Source organism: Tachyglossus aculeatus, chromosome 4 (assembly GCF_015852505.1).
Source record: "Tachyglossus aculeatus isolate mTacAcu1 chromosome 4, mTacAcu1.pri, whole genome shotgun sequence".
Taxonomy (NCBI): domain Eukaryota; kingdom Metazoa; phylum Chordata; class Mammalia; order Monotremata; family Tachyglossidae; genus Tachyglossus; species Tachyglossus aculeatus.
Window position 1 is genome coordinate 72,406,261 of NC_052069.1, and position 13,046 is coordinate 72,419,306.

Sequence of the window (13,046 nt, forward strand, 5' to 3'; positions counted from 1 at the left end):
CTGTGAGCCCACTATGGGCAGGGCTCGTCTCCCTTTATTTGCTGCATTGTACATTCCAAATGCTTAGTACAGTACACATTAAGTGCTCAATAAATACGATTATATGAATGAATGAATATATTCTTCAAAGTGTAAGGAAAATTATATGGCTCTCAACTGTGGCTCCATTACTTGATTTTCTTGATTTTCTTTCTTTGATAGTCTTGATTTTGCTCATTTCCCTCTCTCAGTTAGGGGGTTAAGTGGTATGTACATTACGTCACACTTTCCTATAGCTATTAAGGAGGCATTTTTCTTTCAAATCTTTTGCAGCTAAATGTAAATGTTGACCAGTGAATAAGAACACAGACTAAGAAGGAATGTGGTTATTAGACTAGCCCAAAGGCCATTCATCCCAACATTCTGTCTTCAACATTAACACAGGATACTTGGGGAAATCATGTGATGGTTGTCTGCCTTCCTTCCTTCCAACAGCCTCTACTCCATCCTAATTTCTCCTCAACCTCTCATCTGCCCTCGACACTGTCTACTACCCTTTCTCCTGGAAACATTATCCAACACTGTCCTCTCCTAGTTCTCCTCTTATCTCTCTGGCTGCTTATTCTCAGTCTCCTTTGTGGGCTCCCTGCCTCCCACCCTCTAACTGTGGGGTTCCCTCAAAATTCAGTTCTGGGTCCCCCTCTATTCTCCATCTACACCCTCTTCCGTGGACAACTCATTTGCTTACATGGCTTCACCTACCACCTCACTGAGGATGCAAACCAAATCTACATCTCCATCCCTACTCTCTCTCCCTCTCTGCAGTCTAACGTTTCTTCCTGCCTTCAAGATGTCTCTTCTTGGATGTCCTCCTATCACCTCAACCTTAATATGTCTAAAACGTACTTTGCCTTCCGACCACACCTTATCCTCCCCTAGACTTTCGCATCACTGTAGACAGTTTGATTGTTTTGTTTGATTTAACCTAACACCTTCAAACTTCATTTAGTGGCCAAATTTAATCAATCAATCAATCAATAGTATTTATTGAGCACTTACTGTGTGCAGAGCACTGTACTAAGCGCTTGGGAAGTACAAGTTGGCAACATATAGAGACAGTCCCTACCCAACAGTGGGCTCGCAGTCTAAAATATTTAATATTTAATATTTCTTTCAAACCCACTCTTGCTTGTTTTTTTTTTCTGTGCCATTCAGTAGTTTCTCATCAAAGCCCTTTTAAAACTCAAAATATTTACCTCTTCAAAGATCTATGACACATTAATTAGTCCTGATTCACTTTTTCAGTCAGTCAGTCCATAGTATTTATGGAGTGCTTACTGTGTGCAGAGCTCTGTACTAAACACTTGGATAACTACAATATAACAGACACATTCCATGTCCACAATGAGCTTACAATCTAGAGAGGGAGACAGACATTAGTACAAATGAATAAATTACAGATAGGTACATAAATGTTATCTTGGTGTGTTTAAATTTTATGTCCAAGAAGAAAATGGAAATGATTTTCAAGTTGAGGTTACTGTTGCGGCCTGTCTTTCCCATTTTATAACTTTTGAATCAAGTACTGTCCACACAATTCAAAACTTATTCTAGTGTTGTCATTCTTTGTTGTTTCTCTAAATCTCTTCCAAAAGTCGTATAGCCTATCCTGTTGTGTTCTTTGACCAAACAATAGATGAGTAATTTAAATCCCACAGTAATATAACCTACCCTAGTTTTGTTTCGCCAGTCACATCCAATAGTCTCTGATCAATCTCCTTATCCTGGTTAAGGGGTTAAATTAATACTTATACAGTGATTAATGATAATAATAATAATGATAATAACAGTAACAACAATAATGGTGGTATTTTTAAGTGCTTACTGTGTGCCAGGCACTGTATTAAGCGCTGGGTGGATAAAAGCTAATCAGGTTGAACATAGTCCCTATCCCACACAGGGGCTCACAATCTGAAAAACGATTTTACAGATGACGTTACTGAGGCCCAGAGAAGTGAAGTGACTTGCTCAAGGTCACACAGCAGACAAGTGGCAGAGCCGGGGTTAGAACACATGACCTTCTGTTTCCCATACCTATGCTTTATCCACTATGCCGTACCTCTAACGATTTTTATTAACAAAGTGTCCATTCTCTTCTCTACTAAGAGCAGTATGGCATAGTGGCTAGAATATGGGCCTGGGAGTTAAAACGTCATGGGTTCTAATCCCGGCTCCACCACTCATCTGCTGTGTGACCTTGGGCAAGTCACTTCACTTCTTTGTGCCTCAGTTCCCTCCTCTGAAAAATGGGGATTGAGACTGTGAGCCCCAAGTGGGACAGGGACTGTGGCCAACCCAATTTGCTTGTACCCATCCCGGTGCTTAGTACAGTGCCTGGCACATAGTAATCACTTAATTATTGTAACTATTCTTACTGAAATATAGATATAAAATAATTCTGATGTGTTTCACATATAGTGCTGTACTCTTGACTATATACCAGTCTGTTTTTTCTTCCTATTGTGTCCATCCAGTGGACTCCTTTCTTGCTTTACCAATTCTCCTATATGTGTATTATGTCAAGGTGCCTATATGCCTGGGTAAGTGGATTTTTACCCTTCTGTAATTTTGTACAAGCTTTTGGACAAATTACTGAAAATCAAACGCTCTGTAATCCCAATGAGGCTGCAGATCACAGTGTGGCCTAGTGGCATGTTCTTTTGACCACATCAATGGAAGAAAAACTCTGGGAGTAGAACCTTCCAAAAGCATATGGGATGATCAATGGATCGACATACTACAAATTGCTTAGTGAATTCTGGGGAATGGAGAATAGATGGCAGCTTCTAACGATTTTAGTTCCAGGTAGAATTTAAGCAGATGATATGGCTTCCAAAGGATTGTGCAAAAGCAGCATAGGGAGCAAGGGACTAGTCTGATTTCCCTTGCCTTCCTCATGAGCCAAGGCGGGTGAGAGACAGAGAGGTCCCTCAAAAGAGAGTGGCAGGAGAGCCAGTATCACCTGAAATGAGCCAGGTCTCCGTGAAAGTGAGGAGAAGCAGTACCTAGTTGGGTAAAGAAGAGGTTGAGCATGAAAGGGAGTTTGCTCACAGGCTATATTTAGATATGCTTGTGGAATGGGATACTGGGGAAAGGAATAATCGAGATATGGAAGGGTTGGATGGGAGTGAGCCTCCAGATTGTGATGCTGGGGATGGGTAATTTGGGGCTGTGATGAAAGAGGGCAGGGATATGGTGAGCAGGGGGTAGGGTGCAGGAATCAAAGAAGAGCCTCAAAGGACTTTAATGGAAGTCCTAGTCCAGAGTGCTTCAGCTTTCCGGCTCTAGTCCCAAGAGAGTGCAGCTTCTCGACAGTATGAAGGTTATGAGGAAAGGGTCACAGCACAAGGTGCCTGGAGCCAACAGGCCATATCTAGTTGCAAGGGATCAATTTCCAAGGTTTGATCTGGGAGCTCACAGACTGGATGTTCGTGGGGGTGGTAGTGTGAGGTTTCTGGGGTAGCAGGTTGCAACTATAGGCTTCGGGTCATGTAAATAACTGGGGATGACCTTACCGAGCCATTGAGTTATTGCAGACTGCTCTGTCTAAAGAAAACCAAAGTTATATACATCCCAAACTATGTTTGGACAAAAAGGGCTAAACACTTGTGGAGAATTCGGTTACCTAGGCAACTAACTAGCTAATGATGCAGTGATAGGTGAGGAAGTAGAATCTCAAATCAAGAATGCCCACATACTCTTTGAGAAACTTAGAATAGGGCAACAATGTGGCATTAAGCTTCAACCTAAAGGTCTTCAGAGTTGTAGTACTGTCTAACCTTCTCAATGGATTTCAGACCCAGATTCCCTACAGATGCCGCAATTCCTCACTGTACCTCGTTCTCGCCTGTCCCGCTGTCGACCCCCGGCCCACATCCTCCCCCTGGCCTGGAATGCCCCCCGCACATCCGCCAAGCTAGCTCTCTTCCTCCCTTCAAAGCCCTACTGAGAGCTCACCTCCTCCAGGAGGCCTTCCCAGACTGAGCCCCCTCCTTCCTCTCCCCTTCCCCCCATTTCCCATCCCCCCGCCATACCTCCTTCCCCTCCCCATAGCACCTATATATACGTTTGTACAGATTTATTACTCTATTTTACTTGTACATGTTTACTATTCTATTTATTTTATTTTGTTAATGTGTTTTGTTGTCTGTCTCCCCCTTCTAGACTGTGAGCCCGCCATTGGGTAGGGACCGTCTCTATATGTTACCAACTTGTACTTCCCAAGTGCTTAGTACAATGCTCTGCACACAATAAGCGCTCAATAAATATGATTGAATGAATGAATGAATATACAGGTTTTACTCAACATCACAAGGCAAGATGGTTATAATCACCTCAGCCACAGTGAGAGATATGAGGGGAATGGATAACAGGAGGAAACTCAAACTTACCTTTTGGTGATCTGAAATTGGAAAGCCAAAACAAGGAGGACAGAAATAGTTTAAGAATATAGGAGAACTAATGACAGGCTGTGTATGCTGTCATTGCAGTCAGGGTCCCACATTACCCTTTTCAGCCTTCTGCAATCCTAAAGTAAATTTCACATGGGCTCAAGGAAGATTACCTAAATCATTTCATGTCTTTCACCTTTATTTTTCCACTTTCAAAACCACTAACCCCTCAGTAGTGCTCTGTGCTTTTTCTGTGTTTCAGGGAAAGCATTGTCTAGAAGTTTTCCATAGCTCTGGTCCAAAGTCTCATTGGCTCAAAGAAAGCCCAAGTGCTTATCCCAACAGGCAAGCATTCTGAGGAAGTTGGTTCTAAATAGGCTTGTTTGTTTTGTTTTGGTGAGTCCCAAGATAGGGCCGGGGGTTTTTCCTCCCAATCCTAAGGGAGGGTTCTTTAACAGAGCCATGATTTGGGGGACTGAGGTGATTATGGATGGTTGTCCCATTCTTCCTGGACAAACTCTGAACCCCATGTGGACTGAGATTGTGTCTCATCTGGTTATCTTCTGTCTGCACCAGCACCAGGAGCATAATGAGCACTTAGCAAGTGTCCCAATTATTCTTATCATTCCCCAAATCAAGAATTGTGCCAACTCAGGGCAGACTTTGCTCCTGGGATACTTGGACCCATGGGCCATCCATGTTCTGAAGCATTTCAGAGTGTGTGGGCATTCAGAATCTTTAGTAATTTTAACAGTGACCCTCTGAGGGCTAGCCCTACCTCCTAATGGACCCGCATACATGATGTAGAAAGGAGACAGATGGAGGGTGAGGCACCAAAACAAGCAGGAGTCAAGAGATGTGTGATGTTGCTGCTGCGATGTGGGTGACAGAGTGGATAGAGCACAAACCTGGGAGTTAGGTTATGAGTTCTAATCTCAGCTCTGCCACTTGACTGCTGTGTAACTTTGTCCAAGTAACTTCACTTCTCTGTGCCTCAGTTACCTCATCTGTAAAATGAGGATTGAGACCATGAGCCCCACGTGGGACAGGGATTATGTACAATACAATTTGCTTGTTATGTACTCCAGCGCCTACTACAGTGCCTGGCAATTAATAAGTGTTTAACAAGCACTGTAATTATTAGTTACTAGCTCTTTTCTAGGGAACAAAAGTGAGATCTGAGGCCCATCAGGAACCCATCACAATTGTTTATAGGTTAATTAACATTTGAGATTGTGGGTTTCAGCCTCGCAATGCAGTTATTGCTTTCTGAAAATTAATTAAGGACACATCTTTTCGCTAGATGGGAAAATACATATTTCATCTCTTGAACTATGTTGACCATATTTTCCAGACTCATATCTCAACACAGAGCGATTTTATGTAGTTTCTTTTTGGTATGTGCAAAATAAAGTTAACTATAATTTTTATCTTCTAGCTCCCTGCGGTAGTCGATCGACAGGATCCGAAGGCACCGTTTTATCACCAAATTATCCCAAAAACTACAGTGTAGGACACAACTGTGTTTACTCTATAGCAGTTCCCAAGGAATTTGGTGAGTAGAATTATCCTCTTTACCACTTTGATACCCAGCATTCTTGGCTGGATTGCACAATTGTTTTGAAAGGTTCTTCGATTTGATTCTGGATATGCCTATAGTGCTACTTAAATATTTAACGGGTAATGACTTTATATGTGAGTGTTATGTAGTGGTAAAAGTTCCAAGGATATGTCTTCAATGTGAACTTATGAATAATAATACAGGTAAACAACAATATAACACATGAAAACAGGATTGTTTTTAATTTTAAAATGCATCATGTTAAATAAATTGAACTCATAAGCTTGAAACTGTTTTAGTCATGGAGTTTACAATTTAGGAACTCCTTCAAATCAGAAATAAAAAGAAATGGCCAAATAGTAAACCCAGTTAAAGGGGCAAGATAACAGCCAGTCTCAAAGGTAAACAAATAGCTAGACAGTTTATGGGTCTTATGTTCTTTGGGAAATTTTCCCTATCCCCAGAAGTGATTGACCTCCATTAGCTACAGAAAATAATATATAGTGCAGACAATGGTGTCTGTGATTAGCTTCACATCCTCTGATTAGACCACTTAGAAGCCCTTTCACTTGCATGAAAAAGATTCTAGATGTGAGATCCCAAGCTCCTTCAACCAGGTGGTAGAATGGGCAACTACTTCTGACCATCATCTTCAAGGAAAACTCAGTGGTCATCCAGTTGGTCTCTCTTTTCTCCTTTCCCTTTCTCTCTCTCTCTCTCTCCCTTTCTCCCAACTCTTTCTTCCGTTAAGGGACTAAAAGCAGCTTTGGTAATATCTAGTAGAGACATCTGTATCGTAGTGCATGGTCTGAAGAAGCGAAGGAGGTGCAAATTTGGGCATATGGAGATTTGGGGCTCCTCTCTGCTGCATCCACAAGACCTTGTATCTGGCCTTGCTGAGTCTCAATCCAGCTGAAGTTCTGTGGATTCTAAAACAAAGAGGTTTTATTGAGAACTTCAGAACAGGAGGTTGGCAAAGGTCTTAATGAATTTTAGAATGTTGCCCTGCCACACTGTAGCACCTTACATGTAGCAAAACAAGCAGAACAGGTGCCAATTAGGTTTCTAGTTTACATCTTAATCCTAAATATAGAAATCAATATTTCATGGTGGTTCATATAAAACAGGACTACAAACTGGGTCAACTTGAATCATTCTCTACTTAGAGATCAAAGAAGCCAGGAAGTTTGTCCATTCAGAGTTGATGGCATACAGTAGGACTCTATAACCTTTGAGTAGCACCATAGCTCTTGGTTTCTAATTAGAAACTTTGGGTACCTATAAAAGGTTGGAAGTTTAGGCCTCCCATCACTATCATGTTCACTGATTTAGCAAAAAGGTTTAAAGATGCCTAAGGCACATGAATCGGGTACCCGTTCTATGTGTTGATCTAGATTCTTCTGGTTAATGAATGGGATATGGACCTTTGGTGTTTTAGCAGATTTAACCTCGTTTACAGCCCTGGATCATTTGTTTGAAATCAAATTAAACCTAGAAAATTTGTACTCATTTTCCTTAACAATTTCAGTGACAGAATGAACTTATCATTTTTACAAGCCCATTATAATTTTCATGTTCAACTTATGTCAGTTTAGCGTGATGAGATTTCCACATCTCCATGGCGATTGATAGAATCATCCTGCTCTTTAAGATGTAACATCTGGGAAATCAAGGGCATGGTGGGGGTTAGGGGGTGGAGGAGACAGCAGTGATTTTCCTTCTCTCCACTATGATGAGTATCTGGAGTTTCCTTGGGCACCTGATACCCAGAAATAGTATTTATTTATCACTGTAATGTGTGAATTCATCTTCTCAGTCTAATTATACAGCCCTCATCTCAAAATTAAGATTAGTCTTGAGTAAATTTGGAATAAATGATAGAATCCAATGTGGTAAATCAAATAAGCTTCCATATTTAAGTAAGTGGGATGTCGTACACTCATTTCTCCATTCATGAAATTACATATTTCAGAAAACACATTTCAAAACATATATATGTATATATATATATACAATAATATATATATAATATATTTGCTTGGAAATCTTGTTTCTGAAATCTGAATATATGTTAGGAAAATGTAAGTCAGAATAAAACCTGCAGGTTTAACCCAATTTTAACCTGGATTAAATAAAAAGTGAAAGAATTTTTAAACTCTCAAACATTTTATTAACGTCATCAAATCATGCCCTGTAAATCAATTGCATTTTGAAAATATTAGAAACTTTTGGAAGCTGAATCTTCTCCTTTGAATCACTGCTAAAATGGGAAAGTAGGAAATCATTGGTTATGATCACAAAACCCATTCATGTTGTTATGTTTTAAACACACATAGAAAGGAATACATGAGTGCACATGGAAAAAGCACATGCTATTTATGAATAATCCAGAGCTATATTCCAAAATGCTTAATAACCAGTTTCAAAACAGTTACTTTGGCAATATTGATAGCAATTTCCAGTTCTTTTTTCTTTTCTCTCTGATCCTCATAGTGTTGGTATTTCTCCATTCCATTTTGCTTCACTTCTCTAGAAACATGATCCATTTCCTTTCACCACTCTTTATTCTCTTTCTTCAAACTCCTGTTGGATTATCATGGGGCCATTTAATCACATTTATTTATGAATGTTGTCCCACGTAAGACTGAATTCCTAAACATCCATTCACGAGTTGAAAATGACCCAGTTAGGTACACAACTCCTTGTTTAATCTAGACTTTGACAAGTTAACAGGTTGGTTTTATTCCTATTCCATTTCTTTTGTCTGCAGTCATCCAAGGAGCTACAGAAAATATAAATATTACTTTTACCCAGTGTTCATGGTAGTGAATTATGAAAATGCTATATGCTAATTACATTTTTCTTAGAAGAAATGTACTATTCACTTTGGTAGTTTGGATGGAGAGAAGTGGATGGATCCTAGGAATATTGTGAAGGTAGAACTGACACTATTGGGTGATTCAACAGTTAGGACACATGCTTGATCTCATCATCTCAAGTCACTGGACAATATGAATTTCACCAACTCAGAAATTGTGTCCTCTGACAACAACCTCTGCGTTGCCTTCTCTCCAACACCCTCTATCTCCAAAACTCTTCTGTTCCCCCAAAGAGACATCTGATCTCTTGACTCCCTCCAATTTTCCAAAGTCATCATGTCCCATTTGGTCTCTTTACTTTCCCTTCCTTCTCTTGATGCTCAAACCCACACCCTCATTTCTGCCTCAGAAATCAACTCCCTCACACCTCAGTCCCTCTGTCAATATCATTGCACCAACCCACAGCCACGGATCACCTCCACAGTGTGCTTCCTCTACTCTTATGCTTGAGTTGTAGAGTACTGCTGGTAGAACTGTAGGCACCAGGTCAACTTTCATCCATCTCAAGCTTATTCTCTTCTGCCTTTAACTCTGTTCTCCCCTCCTTACAGCAACAATAGTTCTCTGTTTTTGACTCCAATGCCCATTTTCCAAGCTAATTGTTTCAGACTTTTAACTAACTCCTCAAACCCCCTGGTGACTTTATCTTTCCCCCCAATGACCTACTTCATTGATAAAATTGAATCCATCAAGTATGATCTCTCTCAATCTCTCCTTTATTTCTCCAGTTTCATACTCCTCTTTCTCCCTCTTCAACTCTCCCAGGAGGTACTGTCCCTCTTCCTCTCAAAATCTATCGCCCTCCATCTGGGCCTCCAACACCATTCCTTCGCCTCTTACTAAAACACTGCCCCCTTCTTTCTTCTCTCCCTGACTGCCATCTTCAACCATTAACTCTCTAATTGCTCCTTCCCCAATGCTTTCAAATACTCTAAAGTAACTCACCTGAACAAAAAGAAAAGTCACTGGACCCCTTGGCATCAGCCCTTGTCCTTCCTACAATTATTTTCCATGCTCATCAGAGTTCTTTACACCTGCTACCTTCACTTCCTCATCTCCAGTTCTGCAGTATGTCTTCTGCTCCCTTTACTCCACAGAATCTCTCTTTAAGGTCACCAATGACCTCCTTCCTGCTCAAACCAATGGCCTTTGCTCTATCCTAATCCTTCTCTATTTCTCAACCACCTTCAATCTGAATAATCTCATTCTCCTAGAAATATTGTCTATCTTTGTTTTCATTGATATTTTTGTTCTCTCTTCATTCTCCTATCTCTCTGGCTAATCCTACAATCTCCTTTGCTGGCCTTGTCTTCTTTCTCTCATCCCCTAATTGTGGGAGTCCCTCAAGGCTCAATCCCCTTTATTTCTCCATCTACACTCACTCTCTTAGGTAACTCATTCACTCCCATGGCTTCAACTACCATCTCTATTCAGACCTCTATCATTTTTATAATATCACATTTCCTCTTGCCTTCAGGACATTGCTACCTATGTGTCCCACTGGCACCTCAACCTTAACAAATGCAAAACAGAACTCCTCATTTTCCCACCCAAATCCTGCCCCCACCATGGCCCCCGTACTTTCCAGTCACTGCTGACACCATCATCCTCTCTGTCTCACATATCCATAGCCTTGGAATTATCCTCATCTCATCTTTCTCTTTCAATCACACATATTTAATCTGTCACCAGATCTTATCAGTTCTAACTCTCCCAAGATGTTAAGAATCTACCTATTCCTCACCATCAAAACTGATACCATGCTTATCCAATTTTATTCTATTCCACCTTGACAACTAATCAGCCTCTTTGATGACCTTCTTGCTTCCTGCATCTCCAGTCGATTCTTCACTCTGATGCTCAAATTATTTTCCTGAAAAAAAATTCAGCCTACATATCCCTATTCCTCAAAAACTTGTAATGGCTACCCATCCACCTCCTAATGGAATATTAACTCTTACTGTTCATTGTAGGCAGGGGACATATTTCCCAATTCTGTTACATCATACTTCCCAAGCACTTATTTCAGTGCTGTGCACATGGTAGTGTTCAATAAATGCAATTGATTGATTTACCATTGACTTTAAGGCTCTCACTCAGCTGTCCCCCTCCTACCTTACCTCACTCTTACTATAACCCAACTCACACATTTCACTCATCTAGTGCCAACCTACTTGTAGCTTGATCTTGTCTGTTTCATGACCATCCCTTCACCCATATCCTACCTGTGGTCTGAAGTCAATTGTATTTGTTGAGCATTTACTGTGTACAGAACACTGTTCTAAACACTTGGAAGAGTACAATATAACAGAGTTAGGAGGCATGTCCCCTGCCCACAGTGAATATACAGTCTACAAGGCGATAACTCACACTCCAATAGACTATTTCTATCCCAACCTTCAAGTCCTACTAAAATCACATCTCCTCCAAGAGGTCTTCCTTGACTAAGTCCTCATTTCTGTTTTTCACCTCTTTCTACATTCTCCATCTATTTTTACAATACTGCGCCCAATTCCACAGTACTTATGTGCATATCCTTATCTTCTCCGGTTCACCTATCAGTAACTTATTTTAATACTTGTAATTCTGTCTAGACTAAGCTCACTGTGGGCAGCGAACCTGCCTACCAACTCTCCTGTATTGGTTTTCCCCAAGTTCCTAAACGAGCTTGGCACACAGAACACAGCTTGCTTCAGTAAATGTAATTGACTGATTGATCAAATTGGCTGAGTATGCGGGTTGAGAGTGGAGTCAAGGATGATGCAAGCAAACAATACTGTTTATTGAGTTCATATGCTGTATCAAGAGCTGTACTAAGTTGATTGGGAGAATACGGTAGTTTGAATCAATCATATTTATTGAGCACTTACTATGTGCTGATCACAGTACTAAGTGCTTGGGAGAGTACATTATAACAGAATTGGCAGACATTTTCCCTGAACATAATAACCTTACAGAGTTAATGGTCATGATCCTTACCCTCGAATAATTTACAAACTGGAAGCAGAGATGGACAGGAAAATGTATTTTAGGTAGTTTAAATTGCCTAAGAGGGAGTGGAAGGTGTGAGTACCCAAGTATTGAATTATGTAGAAATTCTGAAGAGGAACTTGGCAGGTATATAAGGTTGGGAGATGAAATATTATTCAGGAAAGGCCTTCTGAAGGAAATGTCTTTTCAGAAGAGCTTTGAATATAGGGAAAGACATTGTCTGCCAGATTCGAAGAGGAAAAATGTTCCAGGCAAAAAGGAAGGGAAGAGATAAGAATGAGGCACAATAAAAAGTTGGTTTTTTGAAGAACTTAGCATGCAAGCTGGGGTGTAGTGGAAGAAGAATGATGAGAAAGCGGTCGAGAGGTGAATGCATCCTTTGAGGCCATTACAAGTTTCTGCTTGATATTGAAGAGGAATGGGAAAAAAAATGTAGATTTTTGAGGGATAGAGACATGTGCATTTTATTTTCTAGTCATCCAGGCAGCAGAGTGAAGTAAGGAATGGAGAAGGGGAAGAATGGGGATGAGAAAGATTGGAGGCTGGGAGATCTTGGGAGATCTTTAAAGTAGCTCGAAATTAACCATGTTTTGTTTTCCTTTTATCATAAATTAGTTGTATATTGAATTAGGTCCAAATCAAATAATGAAATATTTTGCTTTTCTTTTATCATAAATTAGTGTGTATTGAAATAGGTCTAAATCAGCTATTGAAGTAGTTGAAGTTTAAAGATGAAATAAAATTGCTGAACATTGAAAACACCATGTCGCAGTGCTGTAGTGATATATGCATATGTCAACATATGTATTATTCAGCTTCTTAAAAACTGGTTGCCTAATTGTGCAATTAGCCCTCAGAAATTCAGCCAGTATAGATTTCGGTCATTGAGGAATCATTCAAAATGTTTTGGCATGTGTTTTAAAATTACCAATAACTTAGTCAAAGCTGTTGCCTGCTTCTAGTGCTGGGAGAATAGAGTTTCCGATATAGTGTGAGGAAAATCAAGCTTACCTGAGAAACAGCCTTATCTAGTGGAAATTGCATGGGCCTGGGAGTAAGAAGGACCTGGATTCTAATCTCAGTTCTGTCACTTGTTTGCTCTGTGACCTTGGACAAGTCCCACAACTTTTCCGTGCCTCAGTTACCTCATCTGTAAAATTGGAATTAAGACTGAGAGTCCCATGT

The 13,046-nt window shown here is 40.3% G+C and overlaps 1 protein-coding gene across 1 annotated transcript in view; it reads left to right on the forward strand.

Moving 5' to 3' along the window:
* CSMD3 (CUB and Sushi multiple domains 3) overlaps positions 1-13,046 on the forward strand; it is a 781,433-nt gene that overhangs the window by 564,877 nt on the left and 203,510 nt on the right. Inside the window, exon 31 of the mRNA XM_038745631.1 lies at positions 5,869-5,985. Coding sequence (XP_038601559.1) covers positions 5,869-5,985 — 117 coding nt within the window. The remainder of the gene's footprint in view (positions 1-5,868; positions 5,986-13,046) is intronic.